The sequence below is a fragment of the Anopheles gambiae genome, chromosome 3, assembly GCF_943734735.2.
Source record: "Anopheles gambiae chromosome 3, idAnoGambNW_F1_1, whole genome shotgun sequence".
NCBI lineage: Eukaryota > Metazoa > Arthropoda > Insecta > Diptera > Culicidae > Anopheles > Anopheles gambiae.
Window position 1 is genome coordinate 84,356,112 of NC_064602.1, and position 17,125 is coordinate 84,373,236.

Consider the following 17,125-nt stretch of genomic DNA (forward strand, 5'->3'; position numbering starts at 1 on the left):
TTCATTTCAGAATTTCGGCACGAAAGAAGCTGGTAGGAAAACAGGTCTTGTGGAATTATTCTTTAAATACGGCTAGCATATGTAATTTATATTTACACGTTCTTATCAACTCTACGAGTGCCCATCACTAACGTAAACTCTCGTACGCAAAAGCTGTTTGCATACGGAGAGCGTTGTGGCAGTTTTAGTTTTGCGCACCCACCGTGTTAGTGCTTAGTACTTACAAAAACCCTTAAGTTATGTCCTAGATACACGAGTACATATGTATATATATCTGTTAGCCAAATAGTTCTTGTCATAGGCAGCTGCATTAAGTTAGCGTCGCGAAAGGCATGTAGTCGCGCACCGTCGTGTCCCACACCGCTTCTACTCCTCCTCCACACTAAGCGACAGTTGTTTCTGCTGCTGCTGCTGCGAGACGTTCTCCTTTCCCGTCTTTTGCTCCCTGTCTTTTTCGTCCTTGCAGCGGCCACAGCAGCCGCCGGTCGAGTTTTCACAGATGTCAAGCTTCTTGAAGTTGGGCGTCCATTCGCCGAGGCTCGCGTTCGCGTAAAAGTCCATCGGGTAGGCCACCTCCAGGTTGGGCGCTGGTTTGGGTTTCTCCTCCGTCGCCGCCGTACACTCCGGTATGTTCCATTCGGCATCGCCGAGCGCGACGGACAGCTCGTACGGTGTGAGCAGCGGCTTCGGGAAGGCGGTGCCCCAGTCGATGGACAGTCGCGGGCAGGCAACCTGGCGTGGGGGGAACAAGATTGGAACATTTAGATTGTATTTTTTTACCATTTAATAACCCCCACCCCCTCTTGAAGATGCGCCCTATCAGCGCACGTACATCTCGTTCGCACGATATCTTCAATCAGAGCTCGCCTGGTTCGATAGGCATCATCCACACACAAACACGCCATTTGCGCTACAAACGTACCTGTACGAACGCGTCAATGTGCTCCATGCGGGCCAGCTTGGTGGGGAAGATCTCCGACAGCAGTATGATGACCGCGTCCCGGCCGTGATGCTTCAGCCGGCGCTCCAGATGCTCCAGCACCTTGGTCGAGCCCTGGCGGCCCAGCGTCCCCAGTATCAGCCCGAACCGGCGGGCATCGCGCGCCTCATCGATCGCGCGCTTGCGGTTGCGCCGCATCGCCTCGTGGTCGTACAGCTCGCGGGTAAACTTCTTCTCGTACGGGTCGTACTTGTACGCCTCGAGGGCCGGATTGGCAATCATGGCCGCCTCCAGATGGAACCGCCCATCGCCCAGGTAGATGAGGGTGCGGGGAGCTGCCGCCGCCGACGATTGTTCCGTCCCACCGCCCGCCTGCAGCCGCGGTGCCGTGCAGCCCAAAATCTCGCCCGGGCTGAGCGGCTTGGACTGCGGTATGAGCACATCGTACCCGGCCGATTCGCGCAGCTCCTTGGCGGCCGCGTGCAGCGTCGCCACGAACTGGATCGTGCTGACGAACGCTAGCGGCCGGTCGCGGGGAAAGTTACGCTTGACGCTCTCGACGAAGTGCAGCGTGTCGATCTTGATGTCCACGAACACGTACAGCACCTTGATGCCGGTGGTCTGATCGATCGGTATCAGGCAGCTGTGCCCGTAGTGCACCAGCAGGTCCGCCCCGAGCGCCTTGGCAGTGAAATCGTCCACGCAGCAGGCCCCGTACGTGACGTCACCCATGATGACCGTGTCCGCCTCGGTGAACCGCTCGATAATGTCGCTCAGCACGAGCGAGAACATCAGCAGACCCTCGGGCATCTGCAGTGCCACCCGCTGCGCCTTCGTTTCCCGCACCCGCCAGATCGTTTTGTGCACCTCGAAGTTGTAGTTGGCGGGCAGGGCGGCGATGGCCTCGTTCAGCTCCGGATCGTTCAGCAGGCTGGCCGGGATTTTGTTGACCACGCGCGACGCACCCTTGAACACCTTCCGGGCGGGTTTCGCTTTCACGATCTTTGTTGCGTCGGACGGTAGCGGAAGCTGCTGCTCCACTTGTGCTGCTGCCATGGTAACAGCGCTAACAACAGCAACCGTGGTGCGATAAGAAAGTGGCAAAAAGGCAATCTGTGCCAAATAGGTGCCTTTTTTTGTTCTTGCTCTCGAACCTAGGCCAACCGTTGGCCAATTTTCGACGCTTTTGCTTTCACGTTCAAACAGATCACAAGACACACTCAACGCCGGAGGTCAACGCGGGTCACGAACGCTCACGTTCGACTGGTCGCTTGAAAGTGAGCCCGTGAAAAACCTAGCAGCGCACAGGGAACAACGCACACGCAGCACCGGACTGGAAAGTGAGGGCACGCGCGGTATGACGAAACTTGCTGCACGGGATTCCTTGGGATGGAATGATGGGAGGGGGTGATTGTTTACCCTTCGCAGACGGTTGCATTCGCGGCACTCTGACTCACTCACTCCAATGCATCGCGCGTGTCGGCCCGAGTCGAGTCGAAGGTAACAACTGCAACTCCCAAACCGTGGATTACGTGACTTTCGGCACACGGCCAATGGCTGCAGCCGCAGGGGGCATGTATGCGAAAAGCGAACCAAAACAAACCGCCGTCAAAACGGGGCGTTTCGCGATGTTTTGCGATGGGTTTGTGTCGAACGCGATGATTTTAACCCTTGAAGCAAAATACAAACACTAATCGAAATTTTAGATTTATTTTTAATACACAGTATTTTTTTAGTTATTTTCATTCAGAAATTTGTAATGTGCCCACATTTTCCACAGAAATCGAAAAAAAAACAAGCCGCAAGCCAACTAACTTAATAACAAATTATCAAAAAAACTGTTGAAAGTAAAGGTGGATTTTGACAATATTGATGATACGAACCATTTCGATGATTCCGACGGTTCCGTGGATTTAGTGGAGCGGCGGCACCTTTTCGTCCGAATCGGCTACTTTTGAAATTATGAACCAAGTTCCAATTGACCCGATTGAGAAACGGAACGAACCGTCTAGGTGTGCTTCAGATGGTGTTTCATTAACTTTAAACCCAAGTACCACAAATCCACTAAACGACCACTAAAAGGGTTCTAAACGACTCAAGCTCTCTACCTAAACGGAATATAGAAAGACTTCGTTTAGCAGACGGCAAACGACTCATACATTCTAAAAATAGCAAAAAGCTGGTGGCGCCATCTGTTTGTGGGATACCAAGAGAGCTTTCTCATTTCCTCTGTACTGTTGTATGATTTCGCATTGAAGTTATGCATCGCTAGAACTAGAACGGCGATCTTCTTCTTCTTCTTTGGTTCAACAACCGTTGTCGGTCAAGGCCTGCCTGTACCACTTGTGGGCTTGGCTTTCAATGACTAATTGATTTCCTCCCATAGCAGGATAGTCAATCCTACCCTATCCGCAAATTTCCGTTAAATGCCTTCTAATCGCCTTGTAATCGCCGGCGAATTGAAGGCGATCAGCAGTGCATTTAGCAGTAATTAAATGCCTTTGAAATATGTCAATGAAAAAATTCGCTTTTAATTTGAAATTTGAAATTGCAACTGTTAAAAGAAAACCTTACAAGCGTCTTCAGCATTGCACTGTTGTAGTGTTTCCAGATATGAGGGTGAGATTCGATAGCACGATTTCCTTGTTATGTTCTCTTGCGTTAAGCTCTGAGCCATATCACTTTATTAAAGATGGTCTGCATTGTTCGATTGTTAAAGACCAACCCGTTGAAAGGTATTAATATATCAAACTCATTTCGATAACTCTAATAAAAGGAGAAATGAGATACATATTTCCCCCATCCTGATAATCAAGGGTGAAGATCGAGTAATTATTATGTTGTTTGAAAAGGTATTATTTTTATTTTGCTTCACATAAATTTTGTTTGTATTAATTATAGCAAAAAAATATTAATTTAAAAAGAAATAAACAAAGAAAAAATCACAAAAATCAGGATTTGAACACACGCTTTCTCAGTTTGGAACCAAAAGCGTTGTCACTGCTCTATTTGGCAGTTACATTGGTGAGGGTGCCAAACCAGTATATAAACAAGCTGAGAAGGCGGCAAGCTATCTGTTCTCGTTGAATCAAAAAGTTGAAAGATTTCGAAGAGAACCCGTTACAGCCGTGAAAGTTTCGGTTGAAATCTTTATTCGCCTTCTAAGGCGACTAAGGCCTTAAATGCCTTCTGAATGCCTTCAAAGCCGTTTAATGCTGGTAGGGTACGTATGGCGGCACGGTCTATTTGGGGCTTGAACCCATGACGGGCATGTTGTTAAGTCGTACGAGTTGACGACTGTACTACGAGACCGGCAATACGATTGTTTAAATACTAAACTCCAACGGAAACCACCAGCACTGAGGCAAGTGAGATTTGAATAAAGATTTTTGCTCGGAAAGTTAGATGGCTATAGGCCATGATTAGATGAAGCTTGTCGAAACACATTGCAACAAAAGGACAGTAATATACAGTGGAGCGCCGTTCATCCGGGTACCTTTTATCCGGTTGTCTGTTAATCCGTGCTGTTGGGAAATGACACTTCAATACAAATGTTAGGCCGAAAATACACGGACCGGAATTTCGCGGCCGCGGAATTCCGCTTGCTGAAAAATGTATGGATATGACAGTTCGGGAAAGTTGCCGTTGACACTTTGTATATGGGTTTGACAGCAGGCGGAATTCCGCGGCCGCGAAATTCCGGTCCGTGTATTTTCGGCCTTACATTGCGTTATGAGAAGGATATTTGAAAAAGCGGTTATAAGAGCTCATTTTCATCACAAAAAAACGGTATAATTCATGGCAAATTTCAAATACTCTTATTCTAAAAACATGAAGTTGATAAAATCTGAATTATTTTTATGAAAAAATAAGATAATGTTCCAATAATTAAGCAGGAATTGATGATAAAATATATCATTTGACCCATTATCCGTGTTATTCGCATATCCGGGCGAGGTCAAGTCCCGAGAAGCCCGGATAAACGGCGCTCCACTGTAATAAGGAGTTGTAAAACGCCATCTATTTTTTTTTTTTATAAAACAAAGAACAGTTTATTCACACTTATAACAAAAAATTCTTATTCGCTAGCTTAAATCTATAATAATTCTTGTTTAACATATTATGTTTTTCAATTGATTTTTGCCTATGCTATTGGTGAAATTCTCTTTGTAAATAAATATTAAATAATTGATAAATAATGACATAATTTTAGCTCTTTTTTCTTTTTTTATATTATTCATATCTGGTTTAATAAGTTCATGAAAATTTGGTTTTATATGCAACTCGTCCTTCACTATTTGTGTAAACAATATCCATATGTTTTTAATATTTTTACAATCTTTAAATTTATGCTCGAGATCTTCGATATTTCCACATTTCTCACAGTTCGGGTTTGTTTTCATTCCGAATTTAAATTTAATTTCTTCTGTCATAATTTTTTCATTTACCAAAAGATAATAGTAGCTTCGTTGTTTTGAATTCATTTTGTTATTATTAATATTACGCCATATCTTGTTCCAATGCAGTGATGGTGTTTTAGATTGAATATGTGGTAGAGGAAGCGAATCCGTAACTTTTTTGTAAATTTCTTTTGCTGAAGGATTATTTTTATATCTATCATTTAAATAGGCTAGTTCAGTTCTTATTGGCACTAAACAAGGATAGAATGATGGAAGATCTTTAATGTTAGGTGGATTTTCTATTTGATTCAAGAAGCTTTTTGTAAATGGCATGTGTTGTTTTTCAATTAGGTGTCGGTTGATCAATAATGTTTTAAGTTTGAGTTCTGGTATTAGCAAGTTAAGACCTCCCTTGGCTTTGTTTAGAGCAAGTTGTTGCATTTTTACTCTTGGCCCTCCATTTGACCATATGAATATTCCCAGATAGAATGTAAGCCTCCCAAGATGGTACAGTATCGGACAGAAAGATAGGGCATTGGTTTTTTAACGCACCGTGCACCCGTTGGGCCAAGTTTATGTGTGGTTTGTATGTGTTTGTGTTTGTGTGTGTGTGTGTGTGTGTGTATGTGTGTGTATGTGTGTGTGTGTTTGTGTATGTGTGTGTGCATGTGTGTGTGTGTGTGTGTGTGTGTGTGTGTGGATGAATGTTTGAATGTGTATTGATGTGTGTGTTTGTTTCACAAGTAGGTCGTTTCGGATAGATTTGTAAGTAGTTTTTTTTTGTGTTTTGGGTTAGGTTTTTGGTGTGATAAGCAGGACCACCGCCCTCGCGATCAGTGTGTTTTCGATATATTAACAATGTTACGGTCTTCTTTCGCCGTGGTCTTCTGAGGACGTCCGGTTAACTTGCGCGTTTCGGTTGTCCAAGCGCGTTTCAGTTGTCCAAGCACGTTTCGGTTGTCCGAAGCGCGTTTGCCACAAAAGTGCGCGATCGTTCCATTACGAACTCGATCTTTTTGCGCTTAATGCCAGCAGCAGCCATTCGCTTTTACATATGGCGCTGATAATCGGTACAACGTTTACCTCGACCCATTGTTACTAACATTGCTTGCTTGGACCGTCAAGAACGCGCTGGTTAAAAACTTGGACACGGCTGATCCCGTGCTCTGCCTGCGTTCTACTTCTATACGCGATGAATTACATCGTTTTTGAGCAGCGAAAACATCGCATGGATAAAACTATCAACGAGTACGCGAGTAAGCGTCTTCCCTTCAAAATCGAGAAAAGAATACTGCCGCGCTCATGAAACAAAACGCCCATTGAAAAGAATAACTGCGCGCCAGCTCAATGCACGCACAAAGTTTACCATTCGCACACAACGTGCAACGCAGAGATGCACGCAGGCATTTCTATGGCGTGCACTGGAGAAACACCTGTGAGGGAATGCCGAGTTCATTGCTATTGTGCGCGTGTCCATTTCGCATCGGTGTCGCATTCACATTCATGAAACAGCACACCTGCGTTTTCGTCCGAGGAACAAGCGCTGCTGTCGATGCAAACTTTAGTTTTCATCCAAGTGTAAACGCACAATGTTTCACATGATAACACACATAATAAGAATAATTTCAATGCAATATGACATCATGGCAAGCTATGTTTTTCAGACACAAACCCGCGCACTTGCAAATACACATTAAAAAGCACACTCTCTTTCTACTACTACACACACACACATGCACACACACACATACACACACACACACTCACACACACACATACACACACATACACACATACACACACACAAACACAAGTAACGTGGCAAAACAAGTGCACGGTGCATTGAAAAAAAAGGGTCCTATCTTAATGTCCGATACTGTATTTGCTTATTGTCATAACTGATCCAATGTACCACAATTTCGATGTTAGGAAAGTATTGGCTAGTATAACCCGTTGCTGAATGTTGAGCTCCCTCATTCTGTGCTGTCTTACTAATTGAGCAAACTTATGTGTTGTCGCTTCCCAATTCAATTTCATCGTCAAACGAAATGAGTTTGTGAATAGAATCCCTAAGATTTTGATTTTTTCTCTGTTTTCAATCCATTCTGTGTTGATTCTATTTTGATTATTGACTACTCCTATGTCCATTGCCAGGGATTTGTTTGTGTTAAGCTTTGCTCCTGACTCAGTTTCGTATTCCTCGAATGCTTTTTTTATGTTGAATATTTTATTAAGATCCGTTGTGATAATAGAAATGTCATCTGCATAACAGTTGACTAGATCATTCTGACTGTTGCATATGTTTTCTAATTTGCATAGAAGCGGGTGTATATACAAGGTAAATAAATGCATTGCCATGGGGTCTCCTTGCCTTACCGATCTTTTTATATGAAGTTTTTCTTGGAGGGATCCATTTATGTACAATCTTGAAGTAGATACTGAGTAAATTTTTTTTGATGAGCGTTATAAAGTTTTCTTTAAATCCAATTGCCGTCAAGGTTTTATACAAATATGTATGGTCGACTCGATCAAATGCCTTTTCCATGTCAAAAGAGATGAGTTTTCCTGCTATTTTCTTTTCCTTGAGGTTCATAATTCTATCTTTAATCGAAAGAAGTGCCTGAAAGATATTGTTTTTTCCGTTGCCACATTTCTGAGAAGATGTTAGGATATTGTGTGTGTCAAGGATATTTTTCATTCTGAATTTCAAAATTCGACTAAAAATCTTATAATCTGCGTTGAGCAGTGTTATAGGCCTCCAATTTTCGATTTCGAAGGTATTATTATCTTTTGGTATTAAAACAATTATTCCTTCAACAAATTCGGGTGGAATATCATTATCAAGAGCTTCATTGATTATAAGATTAAGTTCCTTATGAATAATATCAAAAAATGTTTCATAGAACTCATATGGTAAACCATCTAATCCTGGACTACGATTTTTAGTTGCTGTTCGAATGGTATGAAATATTTCTACAGTTTCAATTTCTTTTGTTAGATCATTATTGAGCACACATGCCTCAGGTATTTTTCTGGGAATAATTGGAGTTGAATTTAAACAATTATCGTTGCCTGAAAAGAGTAGCTTGAATTGTTCCTGAATGGCGTCGAGTATCTCTTTTTCGTTTTCTAATGTTCGATTATTTAAACGGAGTTTTTTAATGAAATTACGATTTTTCCTTCGTTTAAATAGATGAAAAGTAGACATTGGTTCTCCTGCAATGTAGTTATTGTTTTCTTTGATAAAGTTTTGTGTCAGTTTCCTTTGTAGTGTAAGCATTTCAGCTTTTAAACGATTTATAGTTATTTTTTCATCAGGATTATTTACAAGCTTCGAATATGATTCATTTAATCTAGATTGTAACCTATCATGCGTTTGATTATATTCTTTGTAATGCATTTTAGTTTTCCATAGGAAAAAACTTTTGATTTTTGGTTTTGCATATTTTATCCACCATGTTAACCAGTTTCCATAGTGTTTTTTTTGCCTGGTCCATCTTATCCAGTTTTCTTTGAATTCGTTTTGAATTTCTTGTGTTGTAATATATTTCCTATATGACCATAGCTTTTGCCTTGTTATTATTTGTTGATTATTATTTGGCAGTGCTAATCGTATGACATAAGCACGGTGATCGCTAAACGAAACGCTGTGAATGTCAACCGAGCGGAGATTTTCTTTTAGATTACGTGATATATAGATCCTATCTATACGTGAAGCAGAGTTTGAAGTAATGTAAGTAAATTCTGGATCGTTTTTTAACAAATTCCAAGTATCTACTAAATTCAAATTATCAATTGCATTACGTAATGCTGGGCTATAGTTCGAGGTTCCAAGTGCATCTTTTTTATCAATAATGCAGTTGAAATCTCCTACAATAATTATATTTTCAACGGGATGTCTTAAGTGATATGCTAACGACTGTTGAAAGAAACGTTCTCTTTGTATTCTGTTTTGGCTACCAGATGGTGCGTAGATATTAATTAGTTTTGTTCTGCCAAAGCATAGGGATATAATTCTCCCGTCTAAACTTTTTTCTACATGGGTAAATGAAATGTCTTGCTTCAAAGCTATTGCAGTCCCTCTTTGTCGTTCATCTATGTTTGTTATTAATTCATAGCCTTGAATTATTTCCAATGACGAATCATTGACCTCTTGCATGCATATTATATCTGTTATATATGAACCCTGGTATTTGACAGTTGTGTCATAACGCCTGACAGGTTGACCCTACCTTTCGTTTGTTGTTAAATGTCATTCCTTCTTTACACCTTATTGAATTCGTTTGGTTACTTTTTGCTACAACTCCTTAAAAAACCTCATGTGAACTTTTCTGCCTAATAAATGAGAATTAAATACATAACAATATCTAAATCTAGCTTTTTTACTGTGGCTATAAGAGCGTCTGTTTTGGTTGTGTTAGATATATTGCAGATATTGATACTTCCTATACGATAGGATTTTTTGAATTCTGTTATGTTTGAATGTGTAGTGGTGTTGGCCATTTCGAAATTATCTTTTACTTTGCGATGTGTCGAATCGTTTTTTTTTCAGCTGTGTTAGTAATTATAATTTATCGAGATTGTCTCCTACCTTTTGTAATTTTGTCTTCAGCCGATTTCGTATACCTCGTTCGCCATCGTTTCGATTCTACCGTTATAAAGTCAGTCAGTTTTTTTTCAGCTTGTCTTTTCACCGAAGGCGATCGTGACCTGTACCCCTTATTGGTCTCCAAATTAACCGCTGTCTCTGTGACGGTGCTGTTATCGTTCGTCATTGCATCAATTTGTTTTATTGGTATAAATTTCAGTCCCGATGTCCCCGGTTGAGGTTGTGGTGGTTGTTCCACTGGGATTGTATTCGTCGTAGTTGTTGTATTTAGTGTATTTTGTTTCTGTTGGATCCCACTCGTCGTTACGTCTGCGTACGATTTTAGCCTATCCATTAGGTTTGTTTTTTGGCTGTTGAGCTTTCTGTTGCTCAAACAGGTCATTCCGTGGTGTACGGGATGATCGCATTTGCGACATGTGTGCTGCTGTCCTCTATGGGTAGCGAGAGTTGTTTCACCGTTGATATGGATATAAGATGGTATTTGTTTCTTGATTACCATCCTAACGTAGCGATATCCGGGTAAAAGTAAGGCTCAGCCCTCTACGTTACATTGGAGAAGCGTTACATCCCTTAAAATATTCCCAACAACATTTTTACTACAGTTTTGTCATCCAGGCGACCGACCAGTGTACATTATTTGAATTAAAAAATATTTTAAATTGCGATAAAAAAAATTGATTTAAGATGAATCGATTTCTACGAGATTTATTTTTAAATAACAAGTAAATCATAAGTTTAATATTTTTCATTGTTGCATTATGGTTTATGAAAAATAGTCTGAAAGAAGGAATTTCATAAACATCCCAAAAGCTTTCAATTGGAGTAATATTTCCTATGATTAGAAAATATAAAGTATTAAAAATATTTATAAATAAATTGTATCCATGAAACAAAATTATTACCTATTCAATCTATGTTTCCGACCATTTTGAATAAACATTACTTTGGGTGCGAGGGCTCTTTTTTTAAAGTTAGGTTAATGAGGTTAATAAATACTTGTAAGTATTTCATTATCCTGCTTTATCAATAACTGGGTAAATAAATAATATTTTTTATTTACCCTTTTTTATGTATAAGATTGTTATAATTATGATTCTTGAAGTTGTTACAACTCTGATTGCTGTTAAAAATGATAGCCTAATAATAATATTATTATTTATTTATACTAATGAATTATCTATGAATTTATCTTTATTAGCGATTGCTGTACTTATTTAAGTTTGTTCAAAATGTTTAGCTTTTCTAATTATCATATAAAAATAAACAATATTAAGACATGATGATCTGTTAATTTGCTCATCCACGGCGGTTAAAACAAATGTTCAAAATGCTGCTTGGGTTTGTGATAAACAGGCGTGACGCGTAACGCTAGCGTAACGTAGAGGGCTGAGCCTTACTTTTACCGATATCCGTTCGGAATACCGGCACATGCGAAGGCGTCGCTCCACACACCTTCGGTAACGCAGATAACGTCTCCGTATCTCTGCATGTGGTTTTTTATGTGTGTGTTTGTAACTTGCGCTGAAGCGTCGTGAATCTTCACGATCGTTGACCCATCGTCCATAGTAATTGGTATGGGATATTCCACACCTTTACACTGAATAGTGTGTTTGCCATCGTTCTTTTCTACGATGTCCAAGGCAATACTTTGCTCCTTGATGTCTACGTGACATGAAACGGACGACGTCCGGAGGTGAATTCTGTTCACCTGTATCATCGAAATTCCAAGTTTCCCGGTTATGAAGTCAATCACTTCATTAGTTGTTGGCTTGTTTGGGACATGAGAAAAGTCCAACTTGATGCTAGATTGTCCCGTTGCCGACATGGTGCCGGTCTGCCACACGCTAGTATTTTTAACGCACACTTGTCTTTAGTTTTTTTTTGTTTTGCTGAGCACTCTGCATCTACGTCTGTACTGCTCGAGCTCTAGAACCGAACTGATCTATTGAGCGAACCAGTGAAGCTATGGAGTTTTCTTTTTTTTCTATGGATATTTGATTTTCAAGTCGTTTAAGCTTAATCTGTGGCGTTTGGGAAAATATTCTTTCTAGTTTCAAATAATGAACATAATCTATTTTCAATGTTAAGTTAAATGTCATGTAAACTCATTAAGATTTGGAAGCCATACACACCAACTTTGAAGTTAAAATGTTCTATTAAAAAAACAACAGTCTGAAATGTGCTTGCCGAGAATATAATTATTTTCTTAACTTTCAAATTTAACCCCAGCGCAAAATAGCAGTTGTTTGGACGTTTTTCCTAAGAAAAAAAAAAACTATCGAAATAAGTTTAATTTCGTCGTTTTGAAGCGTGTGCACAATTGTGCACCGCACTGTACCATGAGCCAATCAAACCGTTGAACGGTAGAGCAATCCATGCGTGCCTACTAGGACGGTAAAATAAATGAAACATTTTTTTCCTATTCTACTGTTTGAGGTCTTCGCCCCAAGGATAGCCATGGTGCCAGTTCCTTCTTCACAACCAAAGCAACCCAGTTGCTGCCGTCGACATTTCAGTTTGTCTGCCCAATCGCCGGCAGGATGTGTGCGTCCGAAATTTCGACCGTTAAAACGATCGCCCAAATCAACGACGAAACGCGCAACTTTATCCTGGTCGGGGTCGTGATAGCGAAAAGTGATCCGCGCTATTTCAGCGGCCACCCGAAAGGGCGCGGACCGTTCGAGGCGGATTCGACCACCGCGGACACATCGCACGAGACGGCCCGGGGCGTTCTCACGCTCACGTTGCGCGATTCGAACCGTGACACCATCAACTGTACCGTGTGGGGTAAGGCGGACACTATCATCCACTACGATGGTGCGTTTGCCATCGGGGACGTGATCGATGTGAACCGGCCGCAGGTTGCTGCCTCGATGTTTGGCCGTTCCGAGCAGTACTCGCCGACCGTTACCTCGCCGTACTGTCTCACGGTGAACGACCAGACGGTTCAGGGGGCACAGATAACGCGCCACGACGGGCCGGCACAGGAGCTGCAACGGTTTCGGGCCCTGCTGAGGGTGCCGCTGGTGCAGCCGGGCGAAACCATCCCGCTGGCCGACATTGTCGCGAGCGGTTCCGGCTGCAATGGGGAAACGTTCAACGTGCTCGTTGTGGTGCGTGCGGTACGCGCCAAGCGGGATGTTCGAGTCGCCCGCAGCAATCAGGTGAAAACGTTCCGTGAGGTAATCTTGATGGACGGCAGCCACGGTGGGGTGCTGATGAAGCTTTGGTCCGACAGCTACATCCGGTGGTCGGAGCAGTGGGTACCGCTCAAGACGACCCTGCTGATCGTGGATGCGCGAGCCGAGTTTAACGCGTACTACAAAACCATCTGCCTGGCGGTGGATCGGAAGACGATAATCACGCAAGATCCGGCTGTACCGCAGCTGGCGAGCCTGCTCAACCACGCCAGGAGCATCCCAACGCAGGAGATTGATGTCGTATGCTCGCTAGCGTCCGGTTCCGTTGATCGTTGAGTATTCTATTTCCCATTTTTTTCTCAATTATATATTCCAATACGAATCCTATTGCATTTCTCATACCAACAGCATCAACCATAAACACCGTAATGACGGTGCAGCAGATTCTCGACCGTACCGAGGGTGATCTGGTGCAAGAGGAGGACCAATTTACCGCCCTTTGCTACGCCGTTATAACTCGCTTCGATCTCGACGGTTGCTCGCGGCTCGTTAGCGAACGGTGCGCTCATTGTCGGTCGCTGGTGCGGGAACCGAACGGGACGTGTGGAAAGTACGATTGCCCAGGGCAGACGACGGCACCCGATGCTCGGGAGCCATTTTTTGACATCGCGGTCGACGTTACCGATCACACGGGCACGCTGACCGGCTGCCGGATGGCGAGCCGTGTGGCAGAAACCGTGCTCTGCTGCGATGTGGCCACATTTCTGCGCCAAACCGACACGCAGCGGACGGTGCTGAAGTGGAAGTATCTGCTCGATCGCTGTGCGGTACGGCTGATTGTGAAGCGACGGTCGGCGGTACGGTTTCAGCATCTGTACTCCATCGTCGACTGTGCCATCGCGGACCCGGCCGAGGTGGAGGCTAAGCTGAAGGTTTACTGATGACGGTATTAATCGAAATTGTTTCCTTTTTTGTATTACGCTTTGTAATATTGAACTATTGATTACAATATATAGAAGCCTAGATGGAATACGGAGTTTCTACGATTTTACATAATCTGCTTATTTGTTTTACCTTCTTAAAATTTAGGTTTAATAAAAATCAGGACCTAGAAGCCTTAATGGATTTTTAAATTTAATACGAGATTGAAAAAAAATGCTTGTAAATATTGAACATTTTGTAGGAAATAAAGGCATGCTGGAAAGCAGTGAATAAATGCAGAGACGACGCTCTCGGGTTTTGTGGAATTCTAAGTAAACATCTAAACACGCGATTACATTAAGACCAAGGCAAGACCTACACTTAAACCATATGCGTCTGCCGGCCAATACGTTGATAGTATCGATTACTTAGGATTTGTCGACTGTTGTGCCTGATACAGTAAAAAAGGCAAACACTGTGGTACAGGATTGTTAAAGATTAGAATTGCAGAGCGTGAAACACCGTGAATAACAGTAGCAGCTTCGGATTGGCCGTCTGCAATAAATACGATTTGTATGATGCTTCAAGAAGTGGACCTCAAGTGTCATCTCCAGTATTTTGTTTTCCCTTTTTACTCATTTTCACCATCGGACTCGTAATTTTCCGGTTTGTACGGTTTGCGCACTTTCTTCGGGTCGTATTCTAAAACACCAACGAAAAGATAATCATTGCGCTAGTCTGCTTAAGATTTGGTTCCTCTAGGAATGCTTACCTTCTTCATACTCCTCCGGGTGGCGTGACTTTCGTTCCTTTTCCAGCATCTGCAGGTACTCCTGTTCGGCCGCTTCACAAGCAGCTGAAGCAAACAGGAAAAAGGTAACAATTTATCACACAAAAAAGGCGTAAAAAGTACTCACATCGACACTGGAATAGCTTCGGCTTATCCTCCGTATGCTCGTCCTGCCTGTTTAGGGTGCGCACCTTCAGCTTCATCTCACGCGATTTCGCCTCCAGAATCTTTTCGCGACGATTCTCCCGCTCAAGCATCTGTACGTTCCGGGAATGGAAGAGTAATATTGTCAATACATCCACCTTCGCGGACTCCTTCCCCAACTTACCGCCGTCAGCAGTGGCTTGTCATTTCTGATCGACGTCATGTTTTCCGACATTTCGATCAAAAACGTGGCTCCCTTCACACTGCCCGTACCGACCAGCCGGCCCGACTCGTGGGCCCTCAGGCACTTGAGGCTCTCGTCGCACACCTTGATGCTGAGCGTCGGTTCGCTGTGCTGCTGTAGTAGATCCCAAGCGTCCAGCACACCGTCGACGCGGCTCACGAAGAACAGCGAATAGCGCGTCGGACTCCAGGCCCCGTCCGTCAGCATTACGTCGTGGTTTTTGGTCCAAACGATCGAGCTCTCCCGGCAGTCCTCCGACCAGATGCGTGCGATCCAATCGCCGATGGTGAGGAAGTTCTTCACGAAGGCGGGATTGCGCGTCAGCGCGTAGATTGGTCCCGTGTGGCATTGCATCTAGCATCGATGGGATGGTGTAGGTGCAAACCGGTGATTGAAAATGTCCTCAACAAACCCACCCCAATGCCTTGTAATTACTCACCCTGAAAACGATTTTCTCCTGCGGAGATTTTCCCTTCCGATTGCACGAAAACAGCATGCCCTGTTCCGTGCCGCACATGAAGCGCGTGGGAATCGATGTTTCGTACTCCAGGCAGCTAACGCCGTACGACCGGGACAGGTCCTGCTCGTCCGCCTTGATCGGATCCATCAGCAGCTTGTCGATCGGTTGCGACAGCTTCCGCGTATCCCACCACATCACCTGACTGTCGGACGAGCCGGAAAAGAACTCCGTGCCGCTTTTGGAGTTAATCCACAGCGCCGAATTGACCGGAGCGCGGTGCGAATGTTCCCGCTCGCTGATCATGACCGGTTCCTGCTCGTTGCGCGTATCCCAGGCAGCCACCTGCCCATTGTACATACCGCACACCAGCGTCGTGGGGTCCTTCTGATTGTACTCCAGGCAGATCATCGAGCTGGTCGGCTTGAACCGCAGCAGCGGAGCGTTCGGATTTTCCACCTCCCATATGTACGAGCAGACCGACTTGCCGAGCACCTCGCCAAAGTTCATGTTGCAGTGCGACACGGCAATCTTGGTGCCACCGTCCGGCGACCAGGACAGATGCGTTACCGGCTGCTTGTAAATGCTCGGATCGCGGTACACGTTCAGCGTGCGCGAGCTGCTCCGCTCGATCAGCGGTGCCGGCTCGAGATCGTCGAAGTACTTCTCGTAGATGTTGACCGCATTGTTCTGGAAGATGCAGTGCTCCATCGGCTTGGTCAGTGCCATCAGCTGGCTGATGTAGTTTTCATCCTTCTCCACCTTGCGCCGGTAGCGCACGGTTTGCTCCGGATCGAGATAGTTGACGTCCTTCGGCCAACCGCCCTCCGAGTGCAGGATACCGTGATGCTCGTACTCCGCACTCTCCGTGTTCGCTTCGCTGATCGCCATCTGCCGGCTGTACTGCGTGCCGACCGAGACGGGATCGCGCAGAATGTACTCGCGGAACAGGTCATGGTTGGCGGGTTCGGAGAATTCCACCTTGTTCTTGTCGGAGAACAGGCACTGCTTGCCAAACTCGCGGCGCTCCTTCTGGTAGACGTACTGTATGTCCATGCTGGTGCCTCGGGCTGGATTTCACTGTACAGGCTGCTGATAGGACACGGTTCTGTGACTTAATATACGCGAATTAATAATAAGACAGACAGCAATTACACTAACCGAGCTATTTTTGTTTAATTTTTGGACGTATTTTGTAAATTCTCTTGCCAGGCCCTTGTGCCCAGGAAAGGAGGGCATGAAATTTTTCGCAACTGTCAAGGTTGTTTACTTCGATCGGGTTATTTCGTATCCTGTTGTTAAGGAAAACCCGAACGGTTACTACGAACACGTCATATGTTCGTTTCCATAGTAATAGCGTCCCTAAAGTAAGCGTTTCAGTCTTATCTGTGAACGTCCAAGATTATAGCCAGCTTTACAGCTGTATCTTCAAACGCAATGATGTCCTTTTTCAGGAAAAACAAAAACGGCCCAACTAATG

At 43.9% G+C, this 17,125-nt stretch overlaps 3 protein-coding genes across 4 annotated transcripts; 1 reads left to right on the forward strand and 2 right to left on the reverse strand.

Moving 5' to 3' along the window:
• Nucleotides 1-55: 55 nt before the first annotated feature.
• Nucleotides 56-2,544, reverse strand: LOC133393283 (2-(3-amino-3-carboxypropyl)histidine synthase subunit 1). The gene is made up of 2 exons (XM_061657532.1): nucleotides 923-2,544; nucleotides 56-732 (listed from the first exon to the last, which is right to left on the reverse strand). Exons 1-2 carry the CDS (start codon nucleotides 1,994-1,996, stop codon nucleotides 367-369), a joined length of 1,440 nt encoding a protein of 479 aa, XP_061513516.1. The 5' UTR covers nucleotides 1,997-2,544; the 3' UTR covers nucleotides 56-366.
• A 9,785-nt stretch (nucleotides 2,545-12,329) lies between these two features.
• Nucleotides 12,330-14,180, forward strand: LOC1271219 (meiosis-specific with OB domain-containing protein). The gene is made up of 2 exons (XM_061658478.1): nucleotides 12,330-13,420; nucleotides 13,498-14,180. Exons 1-2 carry the CDS (start codon nucleotides 12,490-12,492, stop codon nucleotides 14,028-14,030), a joined length of 1,464 nt encoding a protein of 487 aa, XP_061514462.1. The 5' UTR covers nucleotides 12,330-12,489; the 3' UTR covers nucleotides 14,031-14,180.
• A 78-nt stretch (nucleotides 14,181-14,258) lies between these two features.
• Nucleotides 14,259-16,967, reverse strand: LOC1271218 (dynein axonemal intermediate chain 2). Of its 2 annotated transcripts, XM_309969.5 has the most exons (6): nucleotides 16,807-16,967; nucleotides 15,628-16,734; nucleotides 15,129-15,542; nucleotides 14,928-15,057; nucleotides 14,783-14,866; nucleotides 14,259-14,712 (listed from the first exon to the last, which is right to left on the reverse strand). In XM_309969.5, exons 2-6 carry the CDS (start codon nucleotides 16,699-16,701, stop codon nucleotides 14,642-14,644), a joined length of 1,773 nt encoding a protein of 590 aa, XP_309969.5. In that variant the 5' UTR covers nucleotides 16,702-16,734; nucleotides 16,807-16,967; the 3' UTR covers nucleotides 14,259-14,641. The 2 variants fall into 2 exon arrangements, with proteins under 2 accessions (XP_309969.5, XP_061513169.1); XM_061657185.1 differs by having other exon boundaries at nucleotides 15,628-16,967.
• Nucleotides 16,968-17,125: the final 158 nt, after the last annotated feature.

Excerpts from the sequence above, each read along its gene's own strand:
- LOC1271218 (XM_309969.5), bottom strand. The coding sequence starts at position 16,701 with ATGGACATACAGTACGTCTACCAGAAGGAGCGCCGCGAGTTTGGCAAG. Across the intron at positions 14,867-14,927 it reads GAAGCTATTCCAGTGTCGAT|CTGCTTGTGAAGCGGCCGAA; the intron begins GTGAGTACTTTT and ends TGTTTGCTTCAG. Across the intron at positions 14,713-14,782 it reads CCCGGAGGAGTATGAAGAAG|AATACGACCCGAAGAAAGTG; the intron begins GTAAGCATTCCT and ends TTGGTGTTTTAG.
- LOC1271219 (XM_061658478.1), top strand. The coding sequence starts at position 12,490 with ATGTGTGCGTCCGAAATTTCGACCGTTAAAACGATCGCCCAAATCAAC. Across the intron at positions 13,421-13,497 it reads AGCGTCCGGTTCCGTTGATC|CATCAACCATAAACACCGTA; the intron begins GTTGAGTATTCT and ends TCATACCAACAG.
- LOC133393283 (XM_061657532.1), bottom strand. The coding sequence starts at position 1,996 with ATGGCAGCAGCACAAGTGGAGCAGCAGCTTCCGCTACCGTCCGACGCA. Across the intron at positions 733-922 it reads ACATTGACGCGTTCGTACAG|GTTGCCTGCCCGCGACTGTC; the intron begins GTACGTTTGTAG and ends CCCCCACGCCAG.